Below are 17440 nucleotides of genomic sequence, written 5' to 3' on the forward strand. Positions count from 1 at the left end.
CACGCAGCCAGTTTTGGATTCTGTTCACCAACATGCCTCTGATCCCTTCTGCCTTAACCTTCTGGAGCAGCCAACCATGAAGACCTTGTTAAAAAGCTTTACTAAAGTTCAATTAGACAATATCTACCACTTTTGCTTCATCAATCTCCTTGGTCGCCACCTCAAAAACTCAATCAGATTTGAGACATCATTTCCCATGTGTACAACTGTGCCTTCAAATCAGCCCCTGCCTTTCCAAGTGAACAGAAATCTTGTCCTTCAGAATCTTCTCCGACAACTTCCTTGCCTCTGATGTAAGACTCACTGGCTTGTAGTTTCCAGGCTTAGCCCCTGAAGTAGGGGAGAACATTAGCTGTCCTCTTTGTACTTTGCCCGCGGCCTAATCAGAGACTTTGAAGTGTTGTATAGTGTCCCTGAATGAGAGTACAATTTTTCCTGTAAGAGCATAATGCCACATTTCCTCTTACCACCTGGATGTCTGTACTTGTCATTTCTCAAAACATGTAATGGAGGCCTGAAGAATCATTTGTGTTCATGGGAGTATTTTGGGTAGGCTTTTTAAGATAATTTGATTAGTGCATAAGCTGGCTACAACAAAATGGAGAAGGGTGACAGATTTCAGACTAACAGAGTATCTGAAGTGCTACCCTGTGTGAAGGTTAGTTTTCTACTTTTGTGTAGATGTCCATTGGGATTAGTGGAATTATGTTGTGGAATAAGGTGGCTGGGATGATTATATCAATACATATTTTGTTTAATTTCTATCTAGTTTTATTTTCTGTACTTGGGAAGAACATTGCAGGCTACTCTCTAAATGCTGACATCCTCTTATTTTCAAGCTCTTTGTGCATCTTGTCATTCGGTTTGAGAGCCCACACCCACATTGTACAAAATTTGTTTGAGCCACTGCAGTCTATTTGGTGAACATTATTGCTATGTGAGAAGTTCCAGTGAAAAAGAGCAGCAAACAGTTCAGAACTTGTGCAGTAATCTTTCACAATACTGTTGTTGGAGAAAACAGGTGTATGGGTACAAGCAAAAATGAGTAGAACTGCTAGAAAGTAGGGATTGGAGTGTTGGTGTTGCTGGAATTATGGGGAGTGAAATGTGGCATTGATGTACACTTTGGTTTAAGAAGTGATTGTTACATTTTCAAGCTGAGTTGGGTAGTAGAATATGTAGCAATTGCATTATAAGAGAAGGTGAACAGTTCAGGAAGATAAAACCAGTGTGGAATTGTACACTAAATGGAAAGCTGCTTGTTATGGTTCACTAATTTTATATAGTCACACAGAACTTGGGGAATATTGAAGCACATTGTTAGGAGTATGTTGCTAAAGAGAATAACTTTTTGAAGCAGAGGAAGATGGAGATATGAGAAGATGAAAGGCTATTGTGTATGTGTACACACACACACACACACACACACACACACACACTCTCTTTTGGCCCTGGCAAAATCATTCTAAGATTGCATCCACGTGTCTAAGCAGATGCTGTAGAATATCTAATGACCTTCTTTTCTATCTTTTGGTGCATGTCGTCACAAAAATTGTACAATAGTTCTGGAATCTTCATTACTGAAATGATACTTGGTATTGAAATTGTTACTTGTGGTCTGTAGAGATTATTGCATTTGAATTGTACGGTGTTCTGCTTTCTTTGCAGTTGGTTGCAGAAGAAGGTGGTTTCGAAATAGTCTGTAAGGAACGGCGCTGGTCCAAAATAGCGCACAAAATGGCATATCCACCTGGAAAAGCATTGGGCTCACTACTTCGATCTCACTATGAACGTATTCTGTACCCCTATAACCTCTTTCAATCTGGAGCCAGTTTATTGGTGAGTGCAATATATGTAATAGGTGTTTGGTGATTCTTGAGTAATTTGCAGTATATTTGTAAAGGTCCCTTAAAGGAGCAATATTTGCTCTATCTGCATTTGATTTGAAGTTGGCAGTTTGTCTGCCTTTGTACATTTCTAACTTGATGGTGTGATTGCCAAGTTGGACTAACACTATCCAGCTGACATGTTCATATATAGTAAACTTGGTGTTACAGAGATGGAACACCCCATCATTGCTCTTTAATGGGGCTGCTCAATTGGTGATGTCCTCTGCATCTCTAAGAGTATATAACCACATCCTCTTGATGTTTGATAGCATTAATTATTGTTATCTTCTCTAACATCAGTATCCTGGGGGTCACTGAGTACAAACTTAACTGGATTAACTTGATTATTTTGTATCAAAACTGAACTTGTAGCCAGGAGGAGGTAATTTGGCCCATCAGCTCCATGCTGGCCCCCAGCAGAGCAATCCCATCAGTTCTAATCCCCTCCCCTGTAGTCCTGCAGTTTATCCTTTAACACACTAATGCTGCTTGAATTTTTTGCCTCTTGCCTATAATAGGAAATTTAGGTGCCAATTAATCTACCAGTATGTCTTTGGGATGTGGGAGGAAACTGGAGTACCTGTTGGAAACCTATATAGTCACAGAGAATGTGCAGATTCCCCTCTGACACTATCTGGGTTAGGATGGGACCTAGGTCCCTGGAGCTGTGAGGCAGAAACTTTTAACTGCTGCACGAGTGTGTAGCCTTTGTTGTATCTCCTCACTTGCCTAAATGAATGATGCTGCAACAAGTCAAGCCTAATGTTATCCAGCAAGAAGTGGTTCACTTCACTGACATGCTATCCATCACCTTGAATGTACCTTTTCTAATATTGGTATCAAAGTGTACCAGTGTAAAATGCCAAGGCCTTTTCAAAATGCCTGTCAAACATCTAACTTCCACCATTTAGAAGATGGGCAGCAAATGCATGGGTAGACTTCAGCTGCAGGTTGGCCTCCATGTTGTGGTGTTTTTGTGTGCTTGCTGCCTTTTTCCTTCATTGATACATCAAACCAGGAAACTTCTTGCTTGAGAGCACTGTAGGAGTAATTTCATCATAAGGTCTACAGTGAGTATTATATTAGCCTCTGCTTAATCACATTTGGAAAATATAAGACTAATTTGAAGCACTATTTTAAGCCATCCAATTTATTCAAAAACCAGATACATTTGAAATGTACTGCTTTGGTGGGTGTTAAGTGTTACGTTTGCAAAGAACTGGATGAACCTCCTAAAGAAATGATTCTAAAAATGGGAACCAATGCATTGAGTTGGTTGTTTGACACAGCCACAGTATTTTTGGTGTCATGAGATGAGGTTGATACCAAGTCCTAAAGAACTGATATTGAGGAGTGCATAATGAAAATCAGTAATAAACATTGAACACCACAGTGTAGGGTATGAGGGCCGAAAGAGGAGAACACAAGGAATTGCCAAAACATTTGTTAAAGTTGGGAAAGTAAATCAAATAATAAGTAAGGAGTTCCAAGAAAGAATCTGCAAACTGTTGATCAGTGAGTATGGTGTGACCAGCCAAAACTAGCACCATAACAAGGACTGAAATTGGCTGTACTTTACCAACATCTCTCTCAATCCAGCTTAAATAATGTGGAGCTTTTGCCTTTTGGCCATCTTTTCCCTGACCAAATTCTGAAACTAAACCAGATTGCTTGCAGCTGTCACATCATTTTTGACCTTGAACTTCCAACTGTATTTGCTTGCCATTTATTTCCACCTCCTGCATTCCTTGAGGTCACCCCTGCCATCCTTGCATTTTGGACTATTCCAATGCAGTTCTGGTTGAATTTCCATTTTTCATTCTCTAATCTTGCCATCAAAGCCGCTGCCTGTGTTCCAATTTGCATTATCACCCTTGTAGTCGTTGACCCTTTGATAAACAATGCCTTAATTTGAAAATGCTTATTCTTGTTTTTAAATCTGTCTTTGACCCTTGCAATGTAATGTTCTCCAGCCCTATAAACACCTGATTTCTGTTGTACCTTGTTGTACCTTTTTTAGCTGCTTAGACTTTGAAGCTTGTAATTTCCTCCAAGTCTCTATTTTTAAGTTGTTTGCCTGACCAAGCTCTTGGTCAATTACTTGGTATTCCTTTGCATGGACTGGTGGGAGGTATTCAATTTGTGATGGAATGTTTTACTATTTTCAACATGTATAAAGATGTTGTTGCAGTACTTGAAGATTTTGAGTCATTGATCACTTGTTTGAGTGGAATCTTCACTTTGCAAAACTGAGCAACTATGATTTCGGTTTGTATGCAGTTTAATGCAAAACCCTTGAAATTGCTGTTAGTGATTTAAATAGTAACTATGCTCCTGGCTATCACAATGGAGGAGAAACCACTTGAAATGACATGACTTTAGGCTGTTACCAAGTTAGCTCTTCTATATAACACCATTTAAAATCTTTTGGCTTTGCTTAAGGGTTTGTTTTTAATACAACAGGCATATTTACTGTTGGGAAAATCACCTGCCCCCTCCCCTAAACAAAGTGTCCTGTAATTCCCTAATTTCAATGTGATTCTTTATTCTGGTATGTTTTGAAAATAGTGAGGAAGAATTAACTAATCTTGTCGTCAAAGTGGCCTTTAGGAGGAATGACCATAATATATATTTGTGTTGAGTTTTAAAGCCTTGTGTGGTTCAATACGAAGTTAGGATCTTGAGTCTAATAGGAAATTAAAGTTATGAGGCATGAGTTGACTGGTAAACTACACTGAAAGGTATAACAATGGGTGGGCAATTACTAGCATTTAAATAAATGATGTATAATTTGCAAAAGTTTTAGGCTCAGCTCGCACGAAAACTGGTTTGTTCCTAGCTGACAGGTAAAACTAATGGTAGTACTAAATCAGGCTTAAGGTTTCTGTGGGTATGTACAAGGGAAAAGAGGAGCAAGAGCAAATGTGAGTACCTCTCTAAAAGATGAGACTATGTAAGGTGGGATAAAAAATGGTAGAAGAATTGAACAATATTTTGTTGTCTTGGAAGCAGACACAAGAATAACTGGAAGTAGTAGGAATCAGAGTCCAGCAAGATTGAGGAACTGAAGGAAATGGGCATTAGGATGGGGAAAAAAAAACTAGTGGTTAGTGAGACAAAGCTGTTTCAATTTGGAGATAATGCATGCTTTGGCTATACCCTAGGTATGAATGCCCATGACAACAAAATTAAACTTGTATTTTGTTTTAAATGTTGATATTCAAAGGGACCTGTTTGTCCTTGTAAATGAGAAAGCTAGTGTACAATTGAAGTAAGCAATTTGGATGGCAAATGGTACATGTACTTTTATTACAAGAGGGTTTGAGTAAACTTATCTCTGCAATTATGTAGGGTCTGGGTGAGTCTATATTTGGAGTATTACATACATTTTTGATCTTTCCCTAAAAAGATGTACATTCTATAGAGGAAATGCAGCAAAGATACACCAGACTGGTTTCTGAGGTAGTGAGTCTGCTGTATGAAGAGAATTTAGAGTTTGAAGAACGAGGGGGAGATCTCATTGAACTGTTTTTTTAAAAAAAATTCTTAAAGGATTTGGCAGGCTGGATGTTGGGGGGAGGGGGGAAATGTTTGTCCTGGCTGAGGAGTCTAGAACCAGGAGTTGGCCTGAGAATTAGAATTGGGTAATTTACAACTGAGATGATGAGAAATCTTGGTACACAAAAGGTGGTGAAACTTTGGAACTCTGTACCCTCGTTCTGGAGGCATTGAAGCAGATTGCAGAGCTCTTGTTCCATGTAGCATTTGATCTGTTTTTTAAAAGCAGTTAAAACTACTGGCATTTGCCATCAGAGGTGCCAGCATGTTCAGGAAGTCCCAAACTTGCTGGCTGAGCTCAGCCAGTGATTTCCTGTGACAGGTTGAATTTTCCAGTGCTTAAGACTGGACCACTTATTTGAATGGATATTTTTATGGCTGAGAGGAAGAAAGGTAGGAATAAGGTATATGTATTACTGTTAATTATTTGTGGTTTGTTTTTACAGGCTTTTGAATTGTTAACAACTTTTAATAGTTTTTGAATGCTTCAGAAGCATTGAAGAATCTTGACAGTTTTGATGGCTGGAAAAGCCAAGGGGAATATTCTTGCAATTTATCGGGTAGGGCCAATTCTGGTTCATTTGTGTGAACTGATTTGGCCAGACATAGGTCATGGCCTCATTGATTGGGTTCAGGAAGCCATTGGCTAGCACATTATTCAGGGAAATGCATGAGATGCATTCAGGTTAGCCAGTGATCTCTGCACTGATGCTGGCAGCAAATGATGTCAGAGTATAGTTGTTGTCACAGAGATCATTACACATTCATGGAGTCATTTCTTTAGATTTTCTGATGACTGATTCTTGATCTGTATCTTTAAAGTGGAAAGCCCGCTGCTGCCTGCCTTGGAGCAGTCCACCATGTCAGTGATATCCAGCTCCTGAATAAATTTTATTACTAAGCACAAAGAACTAAAGTTTTGGCTAAACAAGTAATTTATCAACTGCTGCAGTAATTTATTCCTATGTCCTTTATTTTCAGTGTGTACAGAAGCCAAGTCTGATTAATGATGAGAAAGACCAAGAGTACAAGCCACATGATATTGTTCAGAGACAGTCAGTGCAGTCCTCGGAGATGACTGTACCAGCACGACGTGCAAAACGTATGCGATCAGAGGTGGGTGTAATTTTGCAAGTGACAGAACAGTTTAAACTTTGATACATCGAAATGAAACAATGTGCAGGGGTGATGGTGGGTATGACTATTTAGATAGTCCTTTATCAGTTTTCCATAACACACACAGCCACATCTGTGCATGTGTCTAGAAAGATGATTTGAAAAAAATTGTTCATATTTTTCCACAGATTCCGTGAGTGAATTTTATTCCATATCTCTCATTTCTGGGTAGAGATTTGTGAATTATGTAAGGGTGAATTTCTGTTACCTGAATATCTGATTACTACTAATGGTTGTCTTAAATAAAATACAGTGAATTATGTCTGCTGTTTTTGTGATTGTGTGCTTCGCCTGAAGTCATTTTTAAAAGCACCAGTTCTGGAGATGAAGTTTGGGTTTTTGATTCTACCAGTTCCATGCCATAATTTAAAAATCTATTATTTTACAAATTAAACATTGCTTTGCAAAGTATGAATAAGTTGGCATTATTGACCTGTAATTTTTAAAACTATTGCCTTTGTTTTCTACTTTCTAATGTGTATTCCTTACTAAATAATCCAGCTTTTTGTTTGAAAGAACAAATTGCTAAACACAATAAACCTGATTCTGGTGAAACCATAAAATGACCAACAAAAAAAATTTGCTTTTTATTGATGTTAAATCTTTATACAATTTGTATGTGGTGGCATGTGTACAAAGATTTATAATTGTGAATCCTTAATTTTGAATTCATGTTAGTGTTACTGAAGGTGAATGTGCATTGTGATTATGGGGGAAAATGTACATGAGCTTCCAATCTCCTCGCCTTTAGCCAGTCATGCTTATGACCAATCTTAAAATAGTTTCCAAATCAAGCTGCTTGCAGAATTTCTATTTACCTGATATGCTGTTCACCAAATTATCTCTCTCACTTTGGCATCCTATGAGTAAATTTGCAAAAGTGGAAAAACTCTGAATGCTGGAAATCTGAAATAAGAACAGAAAACCATCAGGCAGCATTTGTGGAGAGGGGAAAAAGTGGTCCAAGGCTCTTTCTATGTCCATCTCTCCCTATGGATGCTGCCTGACGATGTTTTTCTCTCCCTATGGATGTTTTTGATTTTTTTTTATTTTGTATAGGTTTTTTAATGTGGTTTAATGAATTTAGAAGTTGCCTTCTAAGTTAGAGACCATCAAACAGGTTTGTTGCTCGCAATATAAACAAAACTGTTTACCACAATAGAACAGGAGTAAATCTGTCACCAGTAGATCAAAAGGGCCATCTGTCTTCCGTGATGGTGGCTAGAAGCAAATGTCGAGTGGGCTGGATGTAGCCCATTGACAGATTTTGTGCATCTGAAGTATTCTCTAATGGGAAAAATGAGAAGCTAAGAAAAAAACTTGCGTTACTTTTACCCTTTGAACTCGATGTCACAAGGGCCTTTTCAGCCTGTTAAGTACTGTTGCAGCAAAGCAGTTTATCAATGCACAGCAATATTCTACAATGTTAATAAATTACTAGAGTAACAATTTTGACCAGACAAGAAGAGAACTTGAATGCTTCTGATTTGTACTATGGGATCACTTTAAAATTGTATTTTGAAGATTGTAGAGGAAAGAACAATTGAGGAGTGGTAAATTAAGGGAGGGATTAAGGCTGAGAAAGGATAGAGGAATGGTGAGAAAAGTGGAAGTGTGTAAAGGTGGAGAAAATTAAAGGGGATGATGAAAGTGTGGAGACTGGTGCAAGGAGGGAGGCTAATAGCAAAAGAGAAGCAATACTTGGAACATTTTGTGGAACTGTTTATTTCCAGCAATGTGGAGACTGCATGGGAGAAGTAACAAACATGACAATAAAGTTCAGGAAAGGGCCAGCTGATTCATTAAGACTAGCTGGTTGTGATGAATGGAGCACCAAGGCTAATTGTTTACTTCCCTCTGAAGCCATGTAATTTGGAGGCTATAAAATTTGGGTGATAGAGAAGGGAGAAGTTTCCAATTAATATTAACAGGAATATTAGTGCAAGTAAAAGGACTTAAGCGCACGGGACATTAATATATTAAAGCTAAATTCAAAGTTGTGCATTGTAGGATCCAGGAAACCAATTATACAAAACCTGTCAGGAACCATGGAAAGGATGCAGCGAAGGTTTGGAAATGTTACAGAGACGTAGTTGTACGGCACAGAATCAGGCCCTTCAATCCAGTTTGTCTGTGCTGACCAAGTTGTCTACCTCAGCTAGTTCCATTTGCTTGTGTTTGGCCCATATTCCTCTAAACCTTTCCTATCCATGTACCTGTCTAAATATCTTAAATGTTGTAATTGTACCTGCCTCTACCACTTCCTCTGGCAGCTCTTGGTTTAACTTTCCAAAATGCAACACTTAACACTTGTCTAAGTTAAATTCTGTCTGCTATTCCTTGTTTCACTTTCCCAGTTGGTCTTGGTCCTGTTGTAATCTTAGACAACCTTCACCATACATTATACCACCAATTTTTGTTATCTGCAAACCCACAAGTTATTCCAATTACATTCTCATCCATATAGTTAATATAGTGACAAACAGCAGTAGATGCAGCATCCTTGTGGTCACAGGCCTCCAATCTGAAAAGCAACCCTCTGCTACCACACGGCCTCCTACTGCCAAGCCAATCTTGTACCCAATTGGCCAGCTCACCCTGGATCCCATATGATCTAAATTTCCAGACCGGTCTACCATGTGGGACCTTGTCAGAGGCCTTCAAGTCCATATATATAACGTCTACCACCCTGTCCTCATCAATCCTCTTGGTCACCTCTTCAAAACAAAAACTCGCTCAAATTTGAGACCTGATTTCCCACACAAAGCCACGCTGACCATCCCTTATCAGTCCTTGCCTTTCCAAATGCAGATGGATCCTGTCTCTCAGAATCTCCTCCAATAACTTAATCACCTCTGTTAGGCTCACCAGCCTGTAGTTGTCCTTGCAGTCCCTCTTAAATAAATGCACAATGTTAGCCACCCTCCAGTCTTCTGGTACTGTACCTGTGGCTAATGGTGATACAAGTATCTCAGCCAGGTCCCCAGCAATTTCTTCATATCATGTCCTAGAATACATTTTCTCATGCCCTGGTAATGTACTTTTTATCTGCTTTAAGACTGCCAGCACCTCTCTTGTAATGTGGATATTGTGAAGATATCACTGATGTCTTCCCTGAGTGCTCTAGGATCCATGACCACCTCCAGGGTAAATATAGATGGGAACTCTTCATTTAAGACCTTGCCTATTTCCTATGGCTCCGCACACAGATGATTGCATTAATCCTTGAAGAAACCTATTTTATCCCTATGTACCCTTTTGTGCTCTGTATACTTGTATAACCTTTTGGGATTCTCCTTTACCTTGTCTCTTATTTTTAAGATGCAAGGGCTATAAGTAGACTATGAAGAGAAATTTTTGAAGTTGAGGGAGTTTGGGAAAAGTATGGTTTAAATTTTTTCCTGGTGTCTGCAGTGGGCTATTTTTGCTGGATTTTTTTTTCCCCCGGAACAGGACTAGTGGGGGTGGTGAGGAATGGGGTAAAATCTCTGGAAAAGTACCTCCTAGACTTGGTGATTTTTTTAATAAAAAAACTGGTGCAGAGATCACAATTGACTGTGTACTTGCATATAATGTGATTCCTGACCCCACCAGGAACAAGTAGAATTCCCTTGCAGACATGGCATAGTCATTTGCTGCATCATTTGGCAACACTACTCTGGGAAATGAATTGTTTTTTGTGTAGTTTAAATGTGCAACTCCTGATCCTGTCTAATCTGTCAAATTGAATGAATCTACCAGTAATTAATACAACTCATAGACCTTTTGTTGGGTTGTACTGTCTGCACTGTTGTCAGCAGCTCTGATTGATTGTTTTCAGTGTCTGTGTTTCTTTTTAAATTGGGAATTATCCCTGTAACTTTCATCTCTACCTTTTTAGGAAGCTATTAAGAGAGGAAGCCAAACTGAGTATAATGAAGTATTCCATTTTACCACATCTTTCTTTATAATGTAACCTTTTATTTCTTTCATGAATACTTGGCCTTAAGAAATTTGACAACCAGTGAAATCAATTATATTTGTCCCCTTAACCTATTTTGAAAACTTCTGTTGTGAACAAGGTTTGTTTTCAAACCTTTCCAATAAAAACAACTAGTTCCAGTGATGCCACCTTTCCATAGCTATTGGCATCCTTTCAAATTGGATGTCTGGACCTGCAATGTATTACTAATTATGACTAACCTTTCTATAATATCTAGTAAATAGTTTTACATAAGCACCTTTTTGATTGTCCTTAATTTCTGCACTTTATAAAAATTTGTTTTTGGCTCAGTTAATAATATTTAGAACATTTTCTTTCACTGATTTTTGTTTTCTCCTTCCTTACCCCACCCCCCCCCCCCCCCCCCCCCCCCAAATTTTCAAAGTCAAATTTGTCACCCATCTGACCACTCCCCAAAAACTGCTGGCCCTGCAATTTCCTACATTTTTGTTTTGCTGTGTTCCCTAATTTGGTACATGTGAAGATTACAATCAGTTCCATTGTAAGCAAAATTGGTTTGCAACGACAGGTATCTAAAAATGTGTCACTGTTTATCCAGCTTGAGTCCAATAACATCTCCAGTTACATTTCTACCAGTTACCTTAAAGAAAAACCTACCTATTCTGCAAATACTATATTCAAACTATGTTTTATAAACCAAATCTTGTCTACCTAAACACATCTTAACCTATGAAATTCTGTACCTCTTCTAATTTTACCCTATGTATAAGTAGGAGGAACCAGAGTAGGTGTATGGCCTCAAACTTGCTTTGCCTTTCAAATGATCACGGCTAGTCTTTCACTTTCCTGTTGGAGCCCTTTCACGTTGAATTCCCCTGAGGTCTGAAATATCTGTCACAGCCCTGAAAAGTCTAGATATTGGAGGATGCTGCTATAAATAACATGCAGAGTAACATGTTAGGCTTGCAAACCTTTAGGTAAGGACCCATTGTAATACTGGGTAGCGATGGAGGCCATGGGAATTTGGTGTGACCCACAATGCATTGGACATTTTTGGAGTCAAAGCAGTACTTGCTGGAACTGTTGAGGAGTTATAGTGTTCCTTGAACCAGAACCTGGAACATTGATATCAAAGTGATGGGGATGAGATGGTTGCTATTTTGGAGGCCCAATAATGCCTTGATGTAAGTTGTTTTGGATTCAGTTGATATTGGCATGAGTGCTCTTAAGTTAAGGGGAGAGGTGAAAGATGGTTGGGTCTGGAAATGAATTAATTTCTCAGGATGTGGGTCAGACATTGCATTCAGTGGCATTATCCCATGAATACATAATTCATATGTGGTAGTTCTGTGCACAGATACAAAGGTAAATCGATGAACTTGTATGAGAATTATTTTTCCATATGAGGTTATTGAAACATGAAATGAAATGAAGAAAATACTGGAAATGTTCAATTGGTCAAGCAGGAAAGGGAAATGCATAGTTTTTAGTTGAGAAGCTGGGGGAAGGGATAAGTAGAACAAAGGGTGGGTAGATGGGTCATGCAGTTTAGCCATCCCTTTGTTCCAGACAAGCCACTCTTCCACCTTCTATGCTACCTAAACTAGTTTTGCTCTTTCCCAGTTCTGAAGAAGAATCTTGGGCCTGAAATGTTAACTGTTTCTCTTTCCAGACACTTCTCTTTCTAGCACTTCTTTTTGTTTTAAACTTTGTTACTGGGATCTGCAATTTTTTTTTGATTTTTAGTTATCAGAACATGATCAGTGCTCATTCCCAAACAACCTTCAATTAATGGTTGCTGTTGGAAGGAATGTCAGTGGTCTAAAGTTAACATTGCTAGACTAGTAGCCCAATGGCCTGGACAAACCATTGAGAGAAAAGTTCAAATTCTACCTTGGCACCTGTGGAATTTTCAAGTTCTGTTAATAATCTGGAATTTTTAATAAAACAAAAGGCTGCAAAGACTACAAAACTACTGTATTGCAGTAAAAGTCTATCTGGATCACGAATCTCCTTTGAGGAGAATTCTGATTTACAGGGCTGGTACAGGTAACAGGCAGCAATATAGTGACTTGCAAGCATTCAAAGAAATGAACAGATCACCTGTAATTGATCTAAACACTATATTTTGACTTCAAAATTTACTGCCTGCCCATTTGACTGTACAATGTCCTTCTCAAAAGAAAAGGGTGGAAATGGTATAGCCAGGGCCTCAAATGTAGTCTGAGCAGAGGACTTTGATGCCCATTACCTAAAATGACTTGGTAGCATTATCACTGAAGCTGGCCAAATCCTGAAGAACAAACCTGCTATGTTGCAGCTGTGAAAAGTATTGAGTAAACCAGCAAGAGGGGTTAAACAGACTTGGGCATCTTTCATTGTTGTATGGCACTACAATCCAAACTGGGCATCCATGAGCCCCCATGGAGCAGCAGAAGCAAAAGTTGTTTGCTGGAGAGCCAGTTCATTTGTAAGGAGCAGAATGTTGTTCTATGCTGTAACCATTCAGATTCTGACTTCAGGTATCCTGGTAAAACTGGTCAATGGGCATTCAAGGGAAAATGCTTTGGTTGGATCATACCTTGTACAAAGGAAGGTGTTTGCAGTTGTTGGTCAATCAGTCTAGTGCTAAGACACCACTTGCATGAGTTCCTTGGGGCAGTGTCATAGGCCCAGCCATCTTCAGTTGCTTAATCAATGACCTTCCCTCGTCATGAGGTTAGAAATGGGGATGTGCTGACAACAGCAAACAGTGTATCTGTCCTATCAGTCCACACAGTTTTATGCTTCACTCTTCTCTCATTCTTCTAAATGCCAATGAACACAGGCATGAGAGATTTTTTCATACCAGGAATAAAGCTGCTGAGCCTTCCCTGTACATCTGAGGCAAGTATATCCTTGAATAAGGAGGCCAAAACTGTAATATTCCTAATATGGTCTCACTAATAGCAAAACTTCCTTACTTTTGTATTCCCTTTTGCATCCTTTCATTTTGCTTTTTGTGTATAATCTATGTAAGGTGAACTAATTTGGCCCAAATGGTCTATGCTGGTCTTTATTCCTCACAGCAGCAACCTGAGAGACTACCTCCTATTTTCTTGTATTATCCTCCCATTTTTTTGAGTAGTAATGCTACACTTGCTATCTTGCAGTCACTTTATGTATCTGAATACATTTTGGAAAATGAAGGACAATTTCTTTCCTCAAATGATTACAATATTCCTGAAATGTGTACTTTCTATGTCAGGCAGCTTTTTTCTTGTTTGTTTCTGTACTTTGTGGTCCCTTCTGTGCAGAATAAAGTGCAACTCTGCACCCTTCATTCATGCCACTTTTGTCGTTGCTGTTTTAACCATCCTTTTTACTTCTCTGAATGTAAAAATGTCTTTTCTCCTTGTATTGACTCTTTGGTTTTTATTCCCTCTGTTAGCTAATATCCTTTATTCTTGCCTTCATATCTTTTTTTTGGACTACCCCCTCCCTATCTGTCATATCCTTCTATCCTACCATTCTCCAAGATATCCCATATTGCCTCTAATTCTGATCTCTTGGGCATCTAAGTTTAAACTGTTCAGCATTGCTTTAATTTGCTTAGGGCCTAAGCTTAGGAACCTACTCTTAAAATCTCTGTACCTCTGTCCATGTGCAACACAAAGCACTGGAGGAACTTGGTGGGTCTGGTAGTACCTATGGAGGGAAATGGACAGTTGATGTTTCGGATTGAACCCTTCATCTGGACTGGAAAGAAAGGGGGAGATGGAATAAAGAGGTGGAGGGAAGGGGTGGATCCAGGTGAGGGGGTGATAGAGGACAATGGAGCATGGAATAGAGTGAGGTGGGGAGTGGAACTGGTGGGAGGAGTGTGTGGTTGATGGGCAGATGGAGAGGGTGGGGGGGGGAAGATGGTGTGATGTGGGCCAGTTGTATCAGGAGAGAGGAAAATAGGGGAAAAGGGACAGAAGGGGAGCAGTTGCTGGAAGTTTGAGAATTCAGTATTCGTGCTGCTAGGTTGTTCCTGTGTTCCATCTGAAGCATTACTTGAAACTTCTTTTGCAATCTGCCCTAATTGCTGTTTTTATTTGGCTATCTTGTAAATTGTTGCAAAATACTAATGTTAAAGTTGATGTATAAGGAAAATCCATTGTAACTTCTCTTCCCTTTGCCAATTTATCTCCCTTGGTTATCTGTGTGCTTTTTTTTTGAAACCCTTTGTTGCAATCTAATCAGCTATAAAACCCAAGCCTCTTTAGTTGGTGTGCAATGGGTCTATTTTGCAAAAAGCACGCTACTGATACAGGAGAAGTCATGGATGCATTCCGAAACCTATTTCTGTTTGATCACAATGTACTTCAGGGTAGTTGATGTGTCCTATTACTATTCTTGCATTCACCACACACTTGCATGTAGCTCTGGCCTTTTAGATAATTAGTCTATATTTTATGCTCTTTTTTTAAAAAAGGAACTGTTCTGATTCAATCATTTGCAAATGTCAGCTTTAGCAACCATTTTAAATTGAGCTTGGTCATTCAGTCCAGTTAATAAGTGGACTGTGCCTTTCTCATAATATCAAAACCCTGTGTTATACTGAACTCTAATTGGCATTTGTTTCACTGCAAATAACTTTACTAGTTAAGACATTCCCTCTCCACCATTCTTAACTGCACTTGCACCTTCCAAATGGCTGTAAAATGTTAACTGTCTGTTATAGAATGACGTGTTCAAAGCCTCACACCTTCCTTGACTGCACATGTGGCTTAAATCCTTGCTTTCTAACCAGCCACCTGTAGGACTCTTCTAAATGCTTATTCTGTCTGATAGCCAATGACTGAACATTAAGAGAAGCAGGCGTAGACTATTCAGCAAAAACCAAACTGCTGGAGGAATTCTGTGGGTCAATCTGGCCATTCACCCTACCATGGCTGAACTGTTGCCTTGGGTTCATTTACCTTCACAAACACAGTCCTTGATTCTCATAGTAACCTAAAATCTATTGATCCATCTTGAATAGAACTGAGCATTCACAGCTCTCTGGGGTGGAGAATTCCAGAGATTCACTACCTTTTGGAGTGAAGAAATTTCTTCAGTCCTGAAGGCCTGACCACCCCCCCCCCCCCCAGCCTGAGAATGTGACCCCAATTCTAGACTCTCCAAGGAAAACATCAGCTCCACATCTATCCTCAAGCCCTACAAGAATCTTGAGGTAACCTGTCTTCTGAGCTGTAGTTTAGGTCTTGTCTGCTTAATCTCTCATTTGACAAACCATCCTGGGACCTATTTTGGTGAACCTTCAATGCACTCCCTCCATTAGCATATCCTTAGACAGTGAGTCTGAACTATGTATTCAACTCCAGATGCAGTCTTGCCCCTTAAAGTGCAGCTGCCTATTGTTTATGGTGTTGCACAACGATAAGAATTATTGCTTTGGACAGTGATGAGCAAATACTTGTCATAGGTTTGCCCATATCCATTAATATCTTGTCAATTTGTCTCACCAGTTTCCAGATCATTTAATCTATTCAAATATCTGTTGTGGTTTGCATATCAAAATGTATAAGCTTATTTTGTAGCTGCTGAATTTAAAAAGTTCCAAATTCATCATATTGCTAATTTATGGCATTTCCATTGTCCATCCTAATAAAGATTTTCATTGAGACAGAGTAGGAGATCTGAATTACTGTGTTCAATTTTAATTTACAGGTGGGAGATGTAAAGACAGAGCCCAGTGATGTCACTGAGGTTCACGCTCATGACTTGCGACCAAAAACAAGGAGTGGATCAATGAAGTGCGAAAGTGGTATGATGTCTAATGTTCCTCCTAAACACATTTCAGGGACTGTTCATGTAAGGAATACATTTATAAGAACTGTTCAGGCTTTTATTTCTATTTTGCATCAGAGACAGAAAAATTGCACTTTTTTAAACAAGCCAGGTAGCTAGTATGGCATTTTTCCATGTATAGAGTTGGGAGGTAAAGTTTTCTTAAACAAAAGAAGCACATAGTTGGGTACAGCCATCATTTGATGTTGCATTAAATTATTAATTTGTATTAAACAAATGATTGCAAGCAACAAACAAGGGCCTGATGGGAACATGTCCAAATACACTTTGTGCGACTTTTGCCTGTTTACTCTTTAGGTGCCTGATGGAACAATCAACAGGAACAGTTTTCTCTCTAGCTAATTGTTCATTGAAAATCACTTGAATTCTACTTCAGTTTGTAGTTGCTATGTAAAACTAGTCCCAATTTCAAGTAACTTGTACTTTTTTTTTAAAAAGCTGCCATCATTTAGCAGTTTGATTTGCAATTCATTTTCCTAGTATGCAAATGGACTTCTATTTTGTTTTCAAGCCACCTGTTCAATCAATGACCAAGTGTTTAAAATGGAGTTGGAATCACAAACATTTTTAAGTTTTATTGCAACAAACATAAAATGTTGCATTTACTTACAACCTTTTTAATCTGAGGCTCATCATTGTATTCATTCAAATGAGAGATGGATACATTTCTGAACATTAAGGAATTGAGGGACATGGAAATGGTGCGGAGGTAGATCTGCTGTGAACTTAATGAATGGCAGAGAGGCTTGAAGGGGCAAATGGCTTTCGCCTCCCATTTCTGATGTTCTAGGAACAGAAAATCAGTGGCTTGCTGGAGGTGGTGTTTTGCTTTGGTGGTGAGAAACATTGATAGTGCAAGATTTTTTGCAGGAATTGTATTTACTTTGTGTCTACGGTTGAGTTATTCTGTTGTGGCATGCTTTCTTTCTAGCCCTTGATCAGTATTTTGTGCTTGTGACTTTGACATTTCCAAAATTTAAACTATGGCATACTTTTACTGCAAGTAAAGACCTTTTTGCAGTAATTTTTGTTTTTC

General features: G+C 38.9%; 1 protein-coding gene across 1 annotated transcript in view; it reads left to right on the forward strand.

Moving 5' to 3' along the window:
- The window catches only part of kdm5ba (lysine (K)-specific demethylase 5Ba), a 117902-nt gene that overhangs the window by 6248 nt on the left and 94214 nt on the right, over positions 1 to 17440 (forward strand). The window contains exons 4-6 of the mRNA XM_052035038.1: positions 1669 to 1839; positions 6429 to 6563; positions 16264 to 16360. Coding sequence (XP_051890998.1) covers positions 1669 to 1839; positions 6429 to 6563; positions 16264 to 16360 — 403 coding nt within the window. The remainder of the gene's footprint in view (positions 1 to 1668; positions 1840 to 6428; positions 6564 to 16263; positions 16361 to 17440) is intronic.

This window comes from Pristis pectinata, chromosome 20 (assembly GCF_009764475.1).
Source record: "Pristis pectinata isolate sPriPec2 chromosome 20, sPriPec2.1.pri, whole genome shotgun sequence".
NCBI lineage: Eukaryota > Metazoa > Chordata > Chondrichthyes > Rhinopristiformes > Pristidae > Pristis > Pristis pectinata.